Source organism: Boleophthalmus pectinirostris, unplaced genomic scaffold (genome assembly GCF_026225935.1).
Source record: "Boleophthalmus pectinirostris isolate CB_2022bp ecotype Guang Dong unplaced genomic scaffold, ASM2622593v1 HiC_scaffold_20, whole genome shotgun sequence".
NCBI classification, from domain to species: domain Eukaryota; kingdom Metazoa; phylum Chordata; class Actinopteri; order Gobiiformes; family Gobiidae; genus Boleophthalmus; species Boleophthalmus pectinirostris.
The window spans coordinates 26,551,264-26,570,682 of NW_026571153.1; the positions used below are offsets into that span (position 1 = coordinate 26,551,264).

General features: G+C 42.9%; 1 protein-coding gene and 2 non-coding genes across 4 annotated transcripts; 1 reads left to right on the plus strand and 2 right to left on the minus strand.

The window, feature by feature from the left end:
• Positions 1–382: 382 nt before the first annotated feature.
• On the minus strand, positions 383–14,029 carry LOC110153885 (uncharacterized). 2 transcript variants are annotated; one of them, XM_055156484.1, is made up of 7 exons: positions 14,004–14,029; positions 12,226–12,270; positions 10,121–10,205; positions 3,061–3,363; positions 2,867–2,975; positions 1,990–2,157; positions 383–1,623 (listed from the first exon to the last, which is right to left on the minus strand). In XM_055156484.1, coding segments are annotated over exons 5-7 (723 nt in total). In that variant the 5' UTR covers positions 2,869–2,975; positions 3,061–3,363; positions 10,121–10,205; positions 12,226–12,270; positions 14,004–14,029; the 3' UTR covers positions 383–1,070. The 2 variants fall into 2 exon arrangements, 1 of the variants encoding a protein (XP_055012459.1); XR_008632572.1 differs by lacking the exons at positions 10,121–10,205; positions 12,226–12,270; positions 14,004–14,029 and having other exon boundaries at positions 383–1,891; positions 3,061–4,983.
• On the plus strand, positions 4,868–4,973 carry LOC129409942 (U6 spliceosomal RNA). Its single transcript, XR_008632656.1, has one exon. It is a non-coding gene; the product is annotated as a U6 spliceosomal RNA (small nuclear RNA).
• Positions 10,665–10,828, minus strand: LOC129409926 (U1 spliceosomal RNA). The gene has a single exon (XR_008632641.1). It is a non-coding gene; the product is annotated as a U1 spliceosomal RNA (small nuclear RNA).
• Positions 14,030–19,419: the final 5,390 nt, after the last annotated feature.

A 19,419-nucleotide genomic window follows, 5' to 3' on the forward strand; every position in this document is an offset into this window, starting at 1 on the left:
ACGCTGCGTAAACCGCGCTTCCTCCTGTGAGCCTCTAAACCAGAACTAACACCAAGACTAAAACCGGGACTAACCCAGTCCAGGACTAAACCAGAACTAAAACCAGGTCTAAAACAGGACTAAACCAGAACTAACACCAGGTCTAAACCAGAACACCAGGTCTAAACCAGGTCTAAACCAGGACTAAACCAGACTAACACCAGGACTAAAACCAGGACTAAACCAGGTCTAAACCAGGACTAACACCAGGACTAACACCAGGACTAACCCATTCCAGGACTAAAGTAGGACTAAAGCAGGTCTAAACCAGGACTAAAACAAGGACTAAAACCAGTGATCTCATATATAAAGCATTTCTCTATCAATAATATTTTTAATATGGTTAAGGAAAGATCTTTTTATTGTCTTTAAGTAAACAAAAGTTATTATGTTCAGATTTCCTCGTCTTTGCTACTTTACAGCAAACAGTTTCTTATTCATGGAGACTTGGGCTAAACAGGAAATATGAAGAGATTTGTTAAACAATAAATGACTTAATAAAGTCACTTTTTTTTGTTCTTTATCAGTCTTTTGATCTGCCACAATAATGTAATAATGAATTTAAATGAAAATACCTCAAATTGACGGCTTTTCTCAGCAATTTTTAGGTGAGATTAAAATGAGATTACAGATCATAATTAATCTCTCAATTTTTTTAATCGCATGACAGCACTATTATTATTATTAATATAGTAAATAAATAAAATCAAACATACCAATAAAATATAGTTGTTGTGTTTTGCAAAAAGAGAAAAAAAAGTAAATTCTAAAAGTAAGCTTTGCAAAAAAAATTAAAACATGACATGGTTACAGCCGAGTCATCATTACACAGAAGGGCTGCATCACATTCCTTGTCGATGTCAGTGAAAATTGTGACTCACTACAGATATCCAGGTGAGTGTGGACCGGTGTTGGTGGTAAGCCTCCACACCACGTCAAGGTCCCGGTCCTGGTGGAGGGGAACTATTTACACACACACAAACTATTCACACCATCTGCCCCAGCAGGTGGGTGTAAGCAGTTCTGGGAGCTCAACCCGGGTTCTTCTCCTGCTTCTCTCTACCAGTCGGCCTTCCTCGTGCACACATAGATCCGCCTGTGGCGGAAGTGTCCATTCTCCTTCTGTCGAGGCTGACCTGGGTGCATCCCTGGTTGGTTTTGGGGGCTGTGCGGCAGCGGACAGACCGTGTGCGGGCGGAGCTGACAGGAGGGGATGCTGTCTCACTGGCAAGGTCCGAGAGGCAGCAAGGCCTCCGCTGGGGCAGGTAGGGGTCTGGGAAAGGCTCTGTGGCCTGCGACAAAGGACCTGCTGCAGCAGCAACAGCAGCTGGTGATGCAGCTAGAACATCATCAGCAAGGTGCAGCAGTGGTGCTAGTAGTGATTGGGGCACAAGGGCTGGCTTTCCTGGTGCTGCCAGGCCAGTGTGCACCACCGCTGGAGCTGCCTCTAATGGACCCACTCTGCACCAGCACTGGTCCACCACCGGTGGAGGTGGTGGTGCTGGACCTTGGTGTCCACCTGCTGCAGCGCCTGGTCCCGGTGCAAACAGAAACCTCTCCTTCTCCCGCAGGGTTGCTGTGTACCTAAAAAATACAAAAAGTAATTCAAGGACAGATTTTAGTTATGTATCCAACTGTGGTGTAGTTGAAATTGACCAGAGCATCCTCTGGTTGATCTCAGCCAGCTGAATTAGCTCCCGAGTGTTCAACCACTGGCTGCCCAGTACAAGGTTGCGGATATGGTGGTAGTACATTAAGATATCCCCCCTCTAAGTGGAGGCCGAGTAGATGAGACACAGTTCTGTGCACACCGGGCCAGGTGGCAGGTCCTGAATTTTCCCCAGTCAGGTAGCTATAAAAACGGAATAGAAAGGGCAGTAGTCACCCATAAGGCCATGCATTACATGAAGCTGCTTTGACCCAACATGTGGATTTACTCTGTGAGCTTACCGTTTTATACCACCACTAGTACGCAGGGGTGGGAAGCCTTGCCTGACTTGAACTCTGGGGCAATTCAAGTCAGGCACTTGAATTGCCCCAGAGTTAGCCGGTCTCTGGAAGCGAGAGGGCAATTCATCCGGGCTTTGTCTTGAGGAGGACAAGGCGTCATACATAGGCCTGTAACCATAATCAATAAATCAATTAATAGTACGCAAACTTAACGAGCTCGATAACTTTTCCGGCCGGCCGCGATAAATTCTATTTGCATGCTTGTTTGTTTTCCTCGCTCTCTCTTTCTCGCTCTCTCTCAAAGAGGGTGAATGTTACAAGAGGCTTCTATCGCTCTCTGACTCCTCTCGTTTAACAAGCATAATGACGCTGTGTTTATCAAACACGAGCGCGATGCGCGCGAAATATTCTGCAAGTGCAGAAACACGAGACACTCACAGCAGCAGCCACAGAGAGACAAGACACAATATTCTAACGCAAGTCAGTGACTAAAATAACTTTTAAGGGCAATTTTGTTAAAGAGACTTAGTAATCAATTTTATTTATTGCTTTGGTAGTGTTTGGTTCAGCAATGGTTTATTCAAGTGCATTTTTGTTAACAAGTACTTGCTGTAAGCCAGACTACATTAGGCTATTCTTATGTTAACAAATCTGTTTTAGTTCCGCTCATTGTTTTTAGTTATCTTACAGTTCCTGTGTTAAATGTTATTTAGAAAGTAAGGTTTATTGATCTTTGAAAATATGTGTTTGCATTTTTATTCCATGGTCATTATATTAGTTGAAACTGGTCTCAAAATGTTAATATCGTTTATCGCAAGAAATTCTTGGTCAATTAATCGTCCAGCAAAATCTGTTATCGTTACAGGCCTATTCATACATGGTAATTAGCTGATCTAACCCCCTCTCGGACAAGGCTGCTTGCTCCCGCAGCCCCACTAAAGCCAGCCAGCCAGGTACCCAGGGTGGTCATCTGGTCCTCTGTACTCCTGCACACATACACAAAACCAAGAGGAATACAGAGTAATTAGTCAAATGATGAGCTCCACGCATGTACAGAGAACCGATGCTCACCTCAGCTGGCTCTTGAGGAGGTACAGAGGATCGTCCTGGGGGAGTGGAGAGCGGGCTCGGGCGCAGGTGCTAGGTCAGCTGGAGCCCATGACCACGGCTCCCTCTGAGGCTCGGGGAAGTCGCCCGGTGGAGCAACAGACAGGTCCTCCAACTTTTCAGGGGCGCCATCCAATTGAGGGTCCTCAGAGGGTGCGGGAAGCAAGTTCCCCATCTCGTCCATGTCCGGAGCGCCAGGGTCCAAGCTGACGGCCTGCAGTGCTCGGCCCGTCTGCATGTACAGGTACTCAATACCTATGAGCTCCCCTAAAATGCAACACACAGACACAAAGCACACAACACTTTTGATACTACTGGCTGAATTTGGAATTCTTTTTGAAATTATGATCAAACAGTTCGCGGTGTTGTCCTCGAAGAGATTCCTGCCTAGCACCTATCAGCTAAGCTCTTTGAGGGAACGCTGCACGGGGCTACCGTATGAGCGGAGCAGGCATTCTTCCTCTGCCATGAATACTGCCCGGTTCTCACTCCACTGCACCAACCTACCCAGGAGAAATGCCTGAAAATGCCAGGCATTGGCGCCGTCTCTTGAGATAAAGATGAGAGAGTTACATCAGTTACACACATACAGTACACACACACCCCTAAAGTGTGCTGAAAAATTCAATATAAAAATGTGTTGCATAACTTGGCATTAAAAAAAATAAAAAAACAAATGGCCAGACTGCACCACCTGGAAAAGTCAAAATACATTGCACTTATGGGGGACATCCCGACATCAGTTGGAGAGCCAAATAAATTTGGTCAGCAATGAACAGACTGATTTAAGAAAATACAATAATGGGTGCAATAGCGCCCCCTAGGAATTTGCACAAACTTTGGCCGATCTCAGTCAAATTTTACTGGTGGGTGCAGAGCCCAACCCTGAACAGATTGATGTAAGAAAATACAAAAATGGGTGCAATAGTGCCCCCTAGGAATTTGCACAAACTTTGTCCGATCTCAGTCAAATTTAAATCGTGGGTTCACACCCAGAACCTGACCAGATTGCTATAAGAAAATACAATAATGGGTGCAATAGCGCCCTCTAGGAATCTGCACAAACTTTGACCGATCTCAGTCAAATTTTACTGGTGGGTGCAGAGCCCAACCCTGAACAGATTGATGTAAGAAAATACAAAAATGGGTGCAACAGTGCCCCCTTGACAACTGGTATGGAACAATAACATTTTATTTGTCATAGATAACACAAATGGGCCTACCAAATTTTGTATGTGTATTTGTGTTAAGAGAATATAAAGCTAGAAAAGTAAAGTAAATCTTTTGCCTACCTCAGCACACAGACATCCTCATGGCACACCAAAGAGCAAGTAAAGGTCAGTCAATAGTCTGATGTCTGCCCGTTTTGTAAACACAGAAACTACAGCAGCGGCAACAGGGCTCCTCCCGCTCAGTGCGTTCTCTTAGACTAGTCCATTCTAAACATGAAGGGGGGTGCTTCGACCATCTACTTTGATGGTGTTTTGTTTAAATGTCCACAACTCTGGCTACCTCTCGCATGCTAGGCAAGCACTCTACCATTTGAGCTATTTCCCCATGGGGGATGGTAAAGTCAGCCGTCAGTAGGATGTTAATGGGTATGTCTGCCCTTCCCCCGGTCATTCAGCACAGACGGAAGGCTGACGCAATGAACAAAGGACGTGCTCTGACTGGATGATGTGGGAGGAGGCGTTTCACTCCGTCACGACCATAAGTGTACAAACAGGCCCTCTTCAGACCTTTATAAACCACCCGAAAACCCATCAATGTTGTGTTAGTTCGCTAACACATATACTAAAATTGGAACGATACAGAGAAGATTAGCATGGCCCCTGCGCAAGGATGACACGCAAATTCGTGAAGCGTTCCTCATTTTCAAATTTATGAAATTATAGTTTTGCATGGAGACCTAAAGCAGGGCAAGAGGTCTGGAAAAGGGGCAAAAGACATCAGAAGTCCAAATTGGGTTAAATATGCCAAGAAAGGGGACCTGGCACTTCTGGGTAAGATGGCAGCTTGAGCAGAAAACAGAAATTATATATATATATATATATATATATATATATATATACACACACACCCAAATATTTTTATTATGCTGTATAGCAACAATTCAAGACTGCAATGCAGTTGCAACGTAATGCTGTAATAACAAAACTATAGAGATATAGTATAAGAACAATATCAAATTAAAGCCACGCGCGGCGATGGTGCCCCTCGCCCCGGCGCGCACTGCCCCCCTATGCGACCGCCGGGGGCTCGCGACCGCCCCGGCACGCCACTCTTTCTTCCCGGCAGCTCGTCCACCAGAAAAATTACACAGTGTACCTTTAAATGTTTCAGAGGAGTCATTGCGCCCATACTGGCCAACCATGAAAAATGTCCAATATCCGTAATATACTTTTTTGTTCACAATCATGCATAGAATTTAATCCCTGAGTTTGGTACAAATCCGACAATGCTGATGTTTCATGTCTATGGTAGGGGGCGCTATAGAGTTCACATTTTATGTGTTTTATAGTGTATTATATTCAGGCTGTGATCAGGCACGAGTGACTCAAATTTCAGCACGATCGGACTCAGCCTGTGTCTGTAATCATTTTTTAACAATTTTTTTGGTGGAGTCTTTGCACCCCTGCTGGCCAACAGTGAAAAATGCCCCATGTCTGCAATAGACTTTTTTGCTTGTAACTGTGCTTCGAGTTGAATTCCCAAATTTTGCCCAAATCCGCTATTGTTGATGTTTCATGTCTAAGGTAGGGGGTGCTATAGTGTTCACTTTTCATATGTTTTATAGTTTATTATATTCAGGCCAAAATCCCGCATTAGTGATTCAAATTTCAACACAATCGAACTAAGCATGTCCCTGTAATAATTAAAAAAATATTTTTTGGGGGATTCTTTGCGCCCCTACTGGCCAATCGTGAAAAATGCATCATGTCCGTAATAGACTTTTTTGCTTGTATTCATACATAGAATTTAATCCCCAAATTTGGTACAAATCCGATAATGTTGACACTTCATGTCTATGCTAGGGGGCGCTATAGAGTTCACTTTTATTAAATTTCATATTTCATTACATTCAGGCCTGGATCACACAATAGTGATTTGAATTTGAGCTCTCGAGGACAATGCCTGTGGCCGTGACAGGTCACCGAAAAAACAGGAAAGGAAGGCGTTATTCGCCGGCGTGCTACGGGCGAACCGTAAGGAGTATCCCAAAAAAAATTGGCAACTTCTGTGAGTTCATGTCTGTAGATGTGGCATGTCAAATCTGAGCTCATCTGGACAAAACCCCGGAGACTTGAATCTTTTTGTACACACCCAAGTCAAAACGGCGGCGAATGTTTGATCCAATATGGCCGACTTCCTGTTCGTCATAGGGTCATGCTCTAATTCATCTTTTGGCTTGTCTCATTGTTCTCTATCACTGTTCCGAATTTCGTTTCTCTGCGACAAACTTTGCAGTCTCCCATAGGAGTAGGGACCATCGTTTGGTCGGAAAAGGGAATAATAAAAAAAAGAAACCGAGGAAGATCAATACCCCTCGCCCCTAACTTTGTTAAACCGAGGAAGATCAATACCCCTCACCCCTAAGTTTGTTAGTGGCGAGGGCCAATTATATAAAAATAAGTAACTTAAAACATGGCCTTAACAAGGCTGTAGTGCAAAAAAATAAAGCTGCCTTTGACAAAATCAAATGACAATAATTTGTAACCTACTTCTTGTGCTGTCTTGGCAGGTTTTTGTTTAGAAACAAAAGAAACAAGAACAAGTCTTATTTAGAAACAACAGCTGGTTTAATAACATTTCTCTCAGCTGTAACTATGTCACCAGCAGTGGAAAATATTCTCTCTGCTGCTACACTTGTTCCTGGAACACAGACAGTATTTCTAGCCAGATGAGATAGAAGAGGACGAACACCTTCATGCTTTCGCCACCATCTCAGTGGAACATCAGACAGCTCCAATGGTTCTGACTCTCTATATGTCCTTATCTCACTCATTGACCGATCAATGGCAGTGTGACTGACCTGTTGCTTCGGAAGCAAGAATGTCTCTCCAAACAAATCTAATAGAGCACAGTTGTTTTTGTAGGGTGGAGGTTGTGTGGAATCTAATGGAATACATTACTAAAAAGTTGTCATACATACAAGTCACTTAGGCTTACATTACTTTTATTAACATTTTATTGTAATGTTAGATTGGTGTTAGTAGCCTTAGTAGTAATTAGGGATTACGGATCATCATCATTACTATTGCTAATCTGCATAAATACAATCAACTTTACAATATATAAACCACCATAACCACTCTAGAGCCACATCAGCCCGTTTGACATGTGTTTAATGCACCTTTGCTGTTTATGTTTTACAGAAACAAAACTTGAAACTGCATGGCTAATTTGCATAAACAGTGAAATGTGACTGACAAAATTCATAATAATCAATTATCAATTAGTCAACTAATCGTGCTCATCCCTAGAAGTAATAATTTGATCATGCATTACAAAATAAAATAAAATAAAAATAAAGCAGTAAAAATACTAACCTGTGATATTCTAGCTGCCTCTCCTCCAAATGTGGCAAAGACATTTCTTTCCTCATCTGACATGAAGGGCGGCGCCTTAAAACGTGGGTCCTGAGCTGAGGCCATCTGAAGGAAGGTTTTGTTGGCATACCTCTTCTCCAGGTCTTGTGCCAGTGCATTTTTACTGTCTTTTATTATCCCAGTCATTCGTTTGCTCCTCAATGCTCTGGCACAGTTGTGCCTGTAAAGGGGCAATGATGACACTGTGGTGTTTTCTCTTCAGACATCACAAGAGTTGCAACTTTCAGTGGGCGCAGGGATTCAGCAACATCTTCAACATTAGACAAGCCCGCTTATGATAAAGTACTACAGCTCCTTAGCATTCTTGCGCACCTCAGAGGAGAGCAATGTGGCACAGATTGCAGGTTGCTGTTCAAGAAAACACCGTATCAAATGCGCTGCTCCATCTGTCATTAGTTTGTGCTCAGGTAAGTCCAGAAGCTTTTGCTTTTCCTGGAGGACATGCTGGCGAGTGAACTTTTCCTGAAGGAAACAATCTGGTGAATCCTTCCCAACAGCCTGGAAACTGCGGTGGTCTTGAGGGCGCATTGAGCTGTAATATTTAACGTATGAGCAAAGCGTCTCCCGTGTAGTAACTTCACAAGCTCTGCTGCAATAGCCATGTTTGCAGCGTTGTACGTGACCAACACTGGGTCTTTGAGGAGTGGGCGATCAAAGACAAACACCTCTATCAGTAACTCCACCAGATTTGACCAGGTGTGGCTGCTAAACATAACTCTGGTTTGGAGTACGTGTGAAACCATTTCCCATTTTGGAGAAATGTGGTAGCATGTTAGCGTTACGCAAGACTGTGTTGCTCTCGAGGTCCACCCGTCACATGTAAAGGCTACTCTGCTTGCTTCTGAAATGGAATCGAATACACAGTGTTTCACTTCAGCAGATAAACGAGGCACAGCATAGGCCTGTAACGATAATAAAATCGATTAATCGTACGATAACTTAATGAGCTCTAACTTTTCCAGCCACGATAAATTCTATTTGCGTGCTTGCTTGTTTTCCCTCGCTCTCTCTCGGCAGCGCCGTGTGTGGTCGAAATGCACATTGCACTGCAAGGTGCAGTTCCATGTACATAAAATATCAATACTGATGCCGATACGTGTACCATGAAGAGACCTGTAACGATATATCGCTGTATCGATATTTTTAACACATCACTAAAAGACGCTGCGCACCAAACTTGGAAAAACTTTCAAAAGGAACTTACTTTGTCTCAGCCATAACCATAAAATGAGTCGTTGCGGAAGCAGAATGCCCACAACCTCGAGAATATTCCCCAAACGTAATTTTTCATCACTTGGCCGGGATAGTCCCACTAGGGAGCTTGTTGCAGCGGGACATGACTACAGCCGGCCGGCGTGCGGCTCGGAGATGGGATCCTTCAAGGAGGACTTTCCACCACTGCCCACCTCGCCGTCACAAGCAAAATCACCGGCAACAAAGACGGTCTGCAACGTGGAGGTGGACCATTCCATTATCAGCAAAATCTTTGCGTGCTTTGACGCGACTGAAAAGCTGATTAACACCAGAAGTGACTGCAACGACTTACCAGCCTGGAGCAAAAGTTTGAAAAAATGGCTGTCAGGAGTACCCGAGACCGACTCAACGTTACAACATATAAACCATAAACACTATAGAGCTACATCAGCCCGTTTGAACATATAATTCAGCTGTGATCACATTTAAGTTTTACAGAAATTAAAATTAAGACCGTTTGGCAAATTAGCATAAACTGCTAGCGGTGATAAAAACAACTCGCTCCTTGTGCCGCTGATGCGATCAGCTTCTTTTGGACTAAATGACACGACTCTGTAGATTATGCGTGTTATTTCTGTGACAGAAGAAGCGCTAATGATGGTAAGTGTGTTCCGTGCGTATACAGTATAGGAGATAGTTCATGTTTTAGCTTTTCAGCGATCACACGAGTGCAGGTCGTACGAGTGCAGATTGTACGTGTGCAAGTTTAGTGCAGCTCTTTATTTTACAGTCATTTCACTCGTTTGGTCACCTTATTTATGTTGGTCAATTTATTTATGTGACTACTGTTGTGGTGAAAGGCTGGAAAGTGTCTTTTGGACGCATGCGCACTCAACTTTATGTTGCAGTAACCGGGGTACTGCGTATACATGCCACAAGTAACCCAGTTACTATCGGAATAAACCAGCTACAGTAACCCGGTATCTAATAACCGGGATACTGCCATAACAGGGTTACTGAAACCGGGTTACTGCGTATACATGCACCATCAAGAAACCGGGATATTCAAAAAACCCGATCATAACCGGGTTATTGATGTGCATGTATACGCACTCATTGTGGTTAAAGAAAATGCAAAGAACGACCTGTCAGTTACCAGCCATAAGAGCAGTAATGTGTAAAAATATAGAATACAATGTAAAAAGACAAATCGACAGTACCTGCTCCTCAGGGGGTCCACAAGAGTCTTCATGGAGGGACATGTCCAGTGGAAAGGTCCAGCTGACGTGGCTTCGGGTCCTTTGACTAAGTAAAAACAAATACATGTGATTTGACCAGCGCCATTTCATCCAAATAAAACACCAAGTATATCATTAGAACTAGATTTCTATTGGAATAAAACGCTATGAATTGCCCTGGTATTTTTAGAGTTTAGACAAAATACTATGACAAAGACGAGGTATGAAAACCAGAAAAGATATAATTTATAATAAGTCAATGCCTTTAACCCAAATGACCAGAAGCCAAACTTTCTACTGCATATGCACACAAAAGTAATTCTACCTCTATAAACTCAATAACATCATACTGTGATGTGTCACAGACTTATAAGTCCTTTTTAAAAAGATACAGTGGCTGCGTCAAGCGTTAGTGCACCCATCAATGACACACTGTACTGAGCTGGAGAAGTCCACTTCGGCTCGAACAATACAGTCACCTCTGATCAAGCTTTATCACCATTTGTGTTTCTTTATACATTGCAATCAGGGGAGAGCGCGAACGCAGTCCCCCACTACCAGAAATTATGCAGTCGAGATTCCCACATTTGGGGAATTCGCAGGGGTCAGCACAACCGGAGTGCAATGGCTGAGCCTCGCCCTGGGTGAACCACCTTCATGATCATGGTATCTCCCCTGCCAGGTAAGTATGAGTTGTACACAGACAAGCCTAGAAGGACGTGCACAGACATGCCGTCCTCAGTGAGAACATAGGACGTGTCTCACACACACCACACACAGACACAAACAGACACACACAGACAGACACACACACACACACACACACAGACACACACAATAACAAAAACAGTACAATACAGCCTCTGCTGTGTACGACTGTACAACACGAGCTCTCTCAATGTAGACATTAAAAAATTATTTTGAAAGGCGAGCAGCAGAGCATTACCCATGATGCTTTGCTAGTCCGTGTGCTGTTGCTAAGGCTACTTCCTGTTGGGGTTATCCGTGTGTTCAAAGTGTTTAAAAGTCACAGTTGCTTTCAGTTCTACATCAGAACAGACAATCCAAGTGTTCACAGTGAAGCGAGTGGAGAGAGCAGCTTCAGAAACAGCCTGAGGAGCACAAACTTGACTTTATTTATTCTGTAAGAGCAGACAAAGACAGGAAGTCCCTCCCCCAACTCTGTCCCCCTAGAAACACACACAGAAAGAAGACACTTAACAAATGCTTAACTGCTAAACGAAGAGTGTATAAAAACACTGCATGTTTTACGGTATTGAAATATTAAAAGAAAAATGCATATTACTTTAAACTAAACCCCAGTGTCTTTAATTATTGACTTGTTTTACTCTGGCGCCCTCTGGTGGCTGAACAAATGCACAGGCGGACTACGCAACTTTTCAGGACTTGTCCCAATTTTAAACAAGAAATGTTCCAGGTGTCTCTATTTTTGACTAATTTGACTCCTGGCATCACTAAAGAGATGCATACAGTCCCCATTTGTTGAGGTAAAATACAGAAAAGCTGCTTAAAAATGACCAACACACAAAGAAAATGCGACGATACTGGCTCACATGTTAGTCGTTGTTTTGTTTTTTTTCTTTTTTGGAAAATATGACCACCCTCTGCAAGTTAACGAAACAAAACCCAAGAACTGTAATGCTGTCGCTAGTCTGCCATTTTAAGTTGAACACAATTATGTGGGAAACCATCTACATTCGTGAGCGGCCTCATCAAACGCCTTTTAGCACAAACTAGCCCGTTCTAGCATCGTGTTACACGACAAGAAAACTTAAATTACACCAAATCCGAACTTTCCACGTCCTATTTCAACAACTGTCGACATTTTCACCTTAAGTTGAATGTCTTTTTCAGTCCTTAACTCACCGAAAGTGAAGAGTCGTCGCACGTGGCCTGGCCATGTGTCCTGGTCAATTTTGACGTAATAAACACGTATCATTCTTGTGTGTGTACAGCGTGTTATTTGGTTGCCATTTGATGATTAAACAAACATGGAAAAAAATCGTTTTTCTTGGGTTTTTTGTTTTGTTTTGTTTTTTAACTAAAATTGGTAGATTTGGACTCACCTCAACGCCGTGACGCCGCCTAAGCAGAGTGAACGTGACCTGGACCTGAAACGCGAAAATGGCTCAGCCAATGTCATCCGATGGGCGTGGCATGAAAAAAATACAAACGCGTAAAAAGTAGACATTCATAACTTATACTTATGTACAGTTGTACTGGTAAATAAGACATTTTAAGATGCTTGTTTTTTTTTTTTTTTTAATGCTTCTTTCTAATGTGCTTGGGTTAAGTTTAGATAACAGCGGTTAGCCTCTACAACAAGTAAAATAAAATAAAATAAAAGGAAAAACTTAAAACATTGTGGGCAAAAAAGCTTTCCACAATCCAGAAAGAAATTTTTAAGTATTTATTATAGGCATACAGTCTTTGATCATATCTTATTTAAGTATAAGCAGCTCTTAAAACGTTTTTTACTGTCCAATAAACAGAAAGCCCATGTTAGGGTGCTAGTTAACGCAAGCTTTACCGTTACAGCAAAGGCAAAACTCCGTTCTGCTCACTTAAAGTTGTGAAAAACTCGTCACATAAATTTTATAAAAACAAAGATGATCATGCTAGATTGGCTTTGTAGCTGATTTTTGTTGCAATGGGCTTTCTTTAGGTGGTGTTTGTGTCCACATACTGGGCTCCTCCAGGGGCATTCCAGACATTCCCAGGCCAGAGTGACCTCTTGAAGTCAGCTACATCTGGTATCTATTGGTATAGAATAGAGTGGCAATGGGGCCAAGAAAGTACTAATATACAAGTACAATTTACAGTTTAATTGAAGATACTTTGTTGATACTTTGTTATTTCACTACATTTGAGAGTAGGGGTCTGCTGCATTTTTAACTGAACTGAAAATGCATTTTTCTTATAGTTTTAAACCCACTGAAATGACTGGGGAATCTCTCTTGAACTCTAGAGACAGACAGAGCGCTAAATGACGAGTTTATAAACACTGCATGCTGTAAATTGTTTAAATAAGAAAAAGAGAAGAAAATGCATATTCATAATACATGAACATAAACCCCAGTGTCTTTGATTATTGACTCGTTATACTCTGGCGCCCTCTGGTGGGTGAATAAATGCACTGGCGCTCTATGCAACTTTTCAGGAGTTCACCTTTTTGCCTACGTGAAGAAATCAGGCATTAAATTTACATGTCTTGCAATTACTCCGTTTTAATTCAGTTACATTTTTTATTAGTTTTTATTGCTTAAAAATTCTTTGGGCACCTGGCTACTTGTTCTGGCGCCCTTGTAATGTAATGCTTGCTTTGCAGTAGCTATAGCAAGTTCAGCTTTAATTTCCAACAATTCCCTTTTTCTTGTTACAATTTGGATCTGATGTACTGATCCTTCTAACTTTAGAAGAGGAATTCTGATAATCACTTTGAATTCTGCAGATCCCATGTGACAAATAACTGTCATAATCCACTTTGTGATCCATACTAACAGTTAAATAGGCAATTTCTTAAATAATTCTGGTCTTATAGAGAATGATGATCTACCACATAGTCTACCCAATGCAGGATTGTTATTTTGAGTCCAAAAGAAATCTCCAATCTTGAACTATCAGCATGCAACTGACAGTTCCAAAACTCAATTTCCAGCTGCCTCCAACAAGCGTGCTGGTTCTTTCACCTCAGATCCAGTGCTTTAGCTCCTGAGGCTCGTTTTTGACTAATGTAGCAGCCAGTGGCCCTATGCCACCGGGCATCTGGCTACTGATTTAAAGTTGTTCTGACGCACTTGTAATATAAATCCACAGATAAATTCTTAGTCCATTATTGACTTACCAGTGCCATCCACATATTCCACAATACAAACAATGCGGTCAAAAACGTTGTGCCCCTGATGAGCAGCACCTGTGGCTGCCATCTTGGCCCTTAAATATGTTAAGGAGGGCACCATACTGCCACACAGTGAATGGAGGACAAAGCAACAGGGAAGCAACAAATAAAAGATCAAAATGACGCCTACATAAATAATAATAATAATAATAATAATAATAATAATAATAATAATAATAATAATAATAATACAACAAGCAGGACAAGCAGGTGGCAGACCTTCCACCAGAAAAATGCACCTTTAACATTAAATAATTCCATATACAAATGTTACATGATAATACACTTGAACAAGGCAGACCAACAGAAAAGTGATTATTTTAACAGTGCAATATTTCCCAGGACTCAACAATTCAACAAGTATCTTGTCTACAAATAAGCAGCGACGGTACAGGTACATTTACTTTCAAAGAAATTGTGCTTTCTAGAGTACTTTTGCAGCAGCATACTTTTACTCCTACTTGAGTAATATTTTTATTGAAGTAACAGTACTCTTACTTGTGTAAACGTTTGGGCTAAGTAAATATACCAGTGAGAGAAGCTTTGTGTTGGCAATATGAAATGATTTGAAAATGTGTATTTTGCACAGCTCCTTCAAATATGATTCAGTTTTTGTCATTTTTGTGTCTGTCCTTCGAAAATACCAGATTTATGTGCATTATTTCATGTTTTGTCTGTCAAATAACCATAAATCAGATGTTTCTTCCTGATAGCAAGGATACTCCATAACTGGTGTCTTCAACCTTTTTCCTTCTGTGAGCTACTTTTGTAAAACGAAAATACCAGAGAGCTACTCTTTTTAGCAGTCACTAGAAATTTTGTAAAAATAAGAGCCATGACAAGCTGTAGATGAGGTACAGTTAGATTCTTATAAAACATTATCCATTTATCAGTGCACAAAATTAGGCATCAAAATGACACATTTACAATGGAAATAGGCATTTAATCAACCAAATTTGAACTATTCAGCGCAATACATATGGTAAATGGTCACATTTTTCTATAGCGCTTTCAAGGCACTTTACAACAAGAAACCACTCCCCCATTCACACACCAGTGTATACAGACACTGTGGGCAAGGTGGTTAAGTGCCCAAGGACACAACGACAGCATTCATCTGTGGGAGCTGGAATCACACAAGTCAATCTGTGGGTCAGTGGATCTGACCACTCAACCTGTGATGTTTATGTCAAGAGCTGGAATTGAACTGTCAACCTTCAGATCAGTGGGCAAATGCTCTACCAACTGAGCTACTGCCACCCAAATACATATATTTCCAAAATCCCTTGGTGAGCAACTTGGAAGGGGGTGGAGAGCTACAGGTAGTGCTCGAGCTACAGGTTGGAGACGCCTGCTCGATAAGTTACTCTTACTTGAGTAGCTTTCCAAAATACATTTACACTTGAACCACGACTTATACTTCTATTTGAAATATTATTTTGAAGCAAACTGTGCAAGTAATATACCTTGTGGATCACAAAAGTCTAAGTACACTGTTTTGTGGAGCTCTGCATATTCTATGTTCATATAAATGTGGAAACATGATTGTAATATGCATATATTTTTTGTATGTTACAGTTGTGCATTTAGCTCTTCTGTAAATTGTCCAAAACAAGCAAGAGGCTGCCTTGGAGAAGCTGCTATCTGTAAAGCTAGTTTCTAGTGTAATAACCCTAAACCCAGTTTATCGCCATAAAACTATTCTGTTGTGCAGAAAGTATACACTTTAATTAAAAAAGAAAGAAACAAACAAACAAACAATGCTATTTTAACTAAAACATGGAAACAGATTGCCTTTACTTTTTAAAATTTTTGTTCACAAAATTTGTCTTTCATGTTTTCCTGAACTTATTTATTTTAGAACAAATTTATTTTTGCTTACATAAGTTACTCATTATGACTTATTAGCTCAAAACATTACTATCACAATCACAATGCATTCTCTTTTGCTCACCCAATTCATTTTATAATGTTTGCAGAATGCATTTTGTCTAATTCGCAATTGTTTTTATTAATTGTGTATAAATATTGTAAAGACATATTACCAGGTCAAGTAACAGAAACTTTATTAATAATTGCACAACTGCAATTTTAAATTTTAAGTAAACACATTTTGTCTATGTTCACACCCATCTACCCATCACACATTTAAAAAGGTCCTATTGATGTGGTTTAAGATGGAGAGTCCAAAGACAAATTGCATGTGTGGAAAAGATGGAGTTATTAGAACATTTCTTTACTATTGTCTGTTACACTGTTTGAGGCATTTAACTGATCACAATACAATAGGTGTGTGCAGCTGCCTTCATAAATACATCCAACCAGAATTTCTCAAATTTTGGGCCAGGATTGGGCAATACTCACATAAGATAAATGGCTGGGTAATAACACCTAAATGTAAAACTGTTACTTAACATATCTAAAAAATATAATATTATTGTACATGAAATGCACATCCCACTTTATATTTGAACAATATAATTTTACAATTGACAATTTGTGCGTAGACTACGGAAACTGACACTGTCCAAGCTAAACCCAATGGTAGCACGGCATTCTCGGACAACTTCCAATGAGACCGCGAGTTGTTGATGACGACATCGAGAAGTCGACCAATGAAATGAGCGAATTTGTCGATGACGTATTTCTCAGCCTAAGTTGCCGCTGATAGCCGCTGTCTCATTTGCATCGGCTCTCTATCGGAGGCGAGGTGAATTTTATCGATCTGGTAAGACGTTAAACAGTCACAAATATTTATTTCGCATTATAACTTATAATATCGCACGGCAATCAATTTTTTTTTTGCGCGCTCATAACAGCGCTAGCGACTGTTGCTACTTTATGCTAACCACGCGGTTAGCGGCTAGCGGCGCTGCAGTCGGGCCGCGACCGGGCCGTGCGCGCACGCACGCACGCACACACACACACGCACAGACACACACACGCACAGACACACACAAACAAACAAACAAAAAGTTTTTAATGAGCCTCACTGTGTTCTGACTGCAGGTCCAGTAATATAACTACAGCTGCTGCTGTTACTACTACTACTATTGCTACAGCTGCTGCTGCTGTTACTACTACTACTATTAGTACAGCTGCTGTTGTTACTACTACTACTACTACTACTACAGCTGCTGCTGTTACTACTACTACTACTACAACTGCTGCTACTACAAGTAAATACTTCAACCTACAGTCCAGCATATCTTAATATTGCATTTGTGTGTCATTTTATACATTTTATGTCTTTGTAGATGGAGCATCCTAATTTCAGGCGGCTGCCTGACAAAAACAAGAAGCAGCAGCAGCAGCTCATCGTGGGGCCCTCGGCTGCTGCCAAGCAGCTCAGAGAGGCTGCAGCTGCTGCCAGGGCCTGCGGGGACCCCGTGAGCGTGGCCAGAGCCAAGAGGCCGGAGGAGGTGGAGAAGGAGGCGCAGGCCCGCGTCATCTCCGAGGGTGGAGACCCTGGGAACCCCACTCTGGTGCTGAGCCGTCACAGCATCCAGTTTGGTCAGTACCAGGGTCAAACCTTCCACTGGCTGCTGGAGAATGACGTGGGCTATGTCATCCAGCTGGTGGACAAGCACCAGCGGGAGTGGGAGAAGAGCGTGTCCATTAGCCCCCTCATGGCCAACAAGGATGCGCTTGTCCAGTACGCCTGCGCTTACAGTGAAATCCAGGAGCTACTGGATTTCCACAAAGCGCAGGTGGAGGCCCGGGCTCGTGCCACTCAGCCCGGGCACGAGGGCGAAGCCCTTGTTGGCTCCGGTGTATACCGGAGGGACACGCTCCAGGGCCTGTATGAAGCCAGCGACCCAGAGAGGAAGAAGTAAAAAGACATTGCGCTTAAAGGCTGTGTGATATTGCTTGTGCTTGTGTTTGTTTATTAATGCACTGTTTGCCCTGCAGCTATGTCAACTGGCTGAGACGGAGCACACCTATGCCTGGGACCACCATGGACGCCGCCAAAAAGTACATCTTGACGAGGGACAAGGAGCAGCCGGCCACCAGCAGCAGCACCACCACTGTCGCTACTGCCACCGCCGCCGCTGCCACCACCACCACCAGCGGCAGCACATTGCTGCTGCCGCAGCGAAAGCCGGCTGCTCCTTTGTTCAAGTCCCTCCTGGCGCGGCGTTCCCTGACCCCAGGCGAGCTGCAGGCCAAGGTCCGCAACATTGTCAGTCCTGCGTCGACATCGCGGCCTGCAGCTTCAGGTAGCCTCCACTTCTGTCTTTTAAATACCAGATGCTCAGCTTTTATGGTAAATAGATAACCAGTGCTGTCTTCTTTATCCGTAGTGTTGTCCTCCGTCCGAGACCAGCGCCCCTCGCGTCCACTGCCGTCCACCACCACGGAGATGACGGATGAGGAACTGGTTGAGGCAGCCAGTGACATAGAGATGGGTAAATGTCACACACAACAAACACTATTCCATCTGACATTGGAATTTTGATATGGAGTGAATTAACTTTCCTTTCATTTTATTTGTTTTTGAATAACTCGTAAAGCTGGTGCTTGAAGGACAAAGGTAGGTTTTAGAGGTAAAGTTGATATCGTGCCTTCCATGGTTGTAGATGGTAGATCGTACATCCTCACTGTCACTGCGCTGTTTGGTGTTTGGTGCCACTAATATACATTTTACATAACGTGCCATGATTAATTCTTCCCAGCCTTCCCATACTTACCATTCATGGATTATGGTGTACATCCTTCCTTTTAACGTCTGTTGCCCATTCTCTAAAATTCACTAATATCACTATACTAACTCTCATAGTAACTATGGTAACTCTGTTCCGTGCATGCTTTCCTTAGCCAGTGAGCTCATTTGCAGGATCACTGTGGAGTTTTTGTATTTTTTTTAGTCGACGTACAGGTCTTAAACCCGCTCCCAGAGATGGCGTCTCCTCCACCTTCTCCGGCTGCCGCGCTCCCCGCCGCCACCACACCGCCACCCATGGCTGCTCCACCTCCACCCGCAGCTGCCTCTCCAGCCTCTGCAGGAAGCCAGGAGCCCCGACGGGTGTCCGTGGAGGTCATTTCGTCGGGGGAGGCCACCCTAGTTCCACCGCCGCGGAAGAGAAAGAGGAAGGAGAAGCACGTGGAGCAGCCAACTGCCAGTCCTGCTGTGGCTGAGGTGAGGAGGAAACACTCGCTCAACACACACTTTCACATCAGCTGCCTTACACCTGTTTAGCCTTTCTTACGGTGTGCCTGTGTTTCTTCACAGCCCCAACTGCCTGAGAGCTGGCGCGAAGCTCTCACGAGGGAACAGCAGGAGTGGGTTGCCAAGGTGCTGTTTAGGGGGGACAGCAGGGGGAGGACCCGCTTCAGTGGGGACCTGGACCTGTGGTGGGAC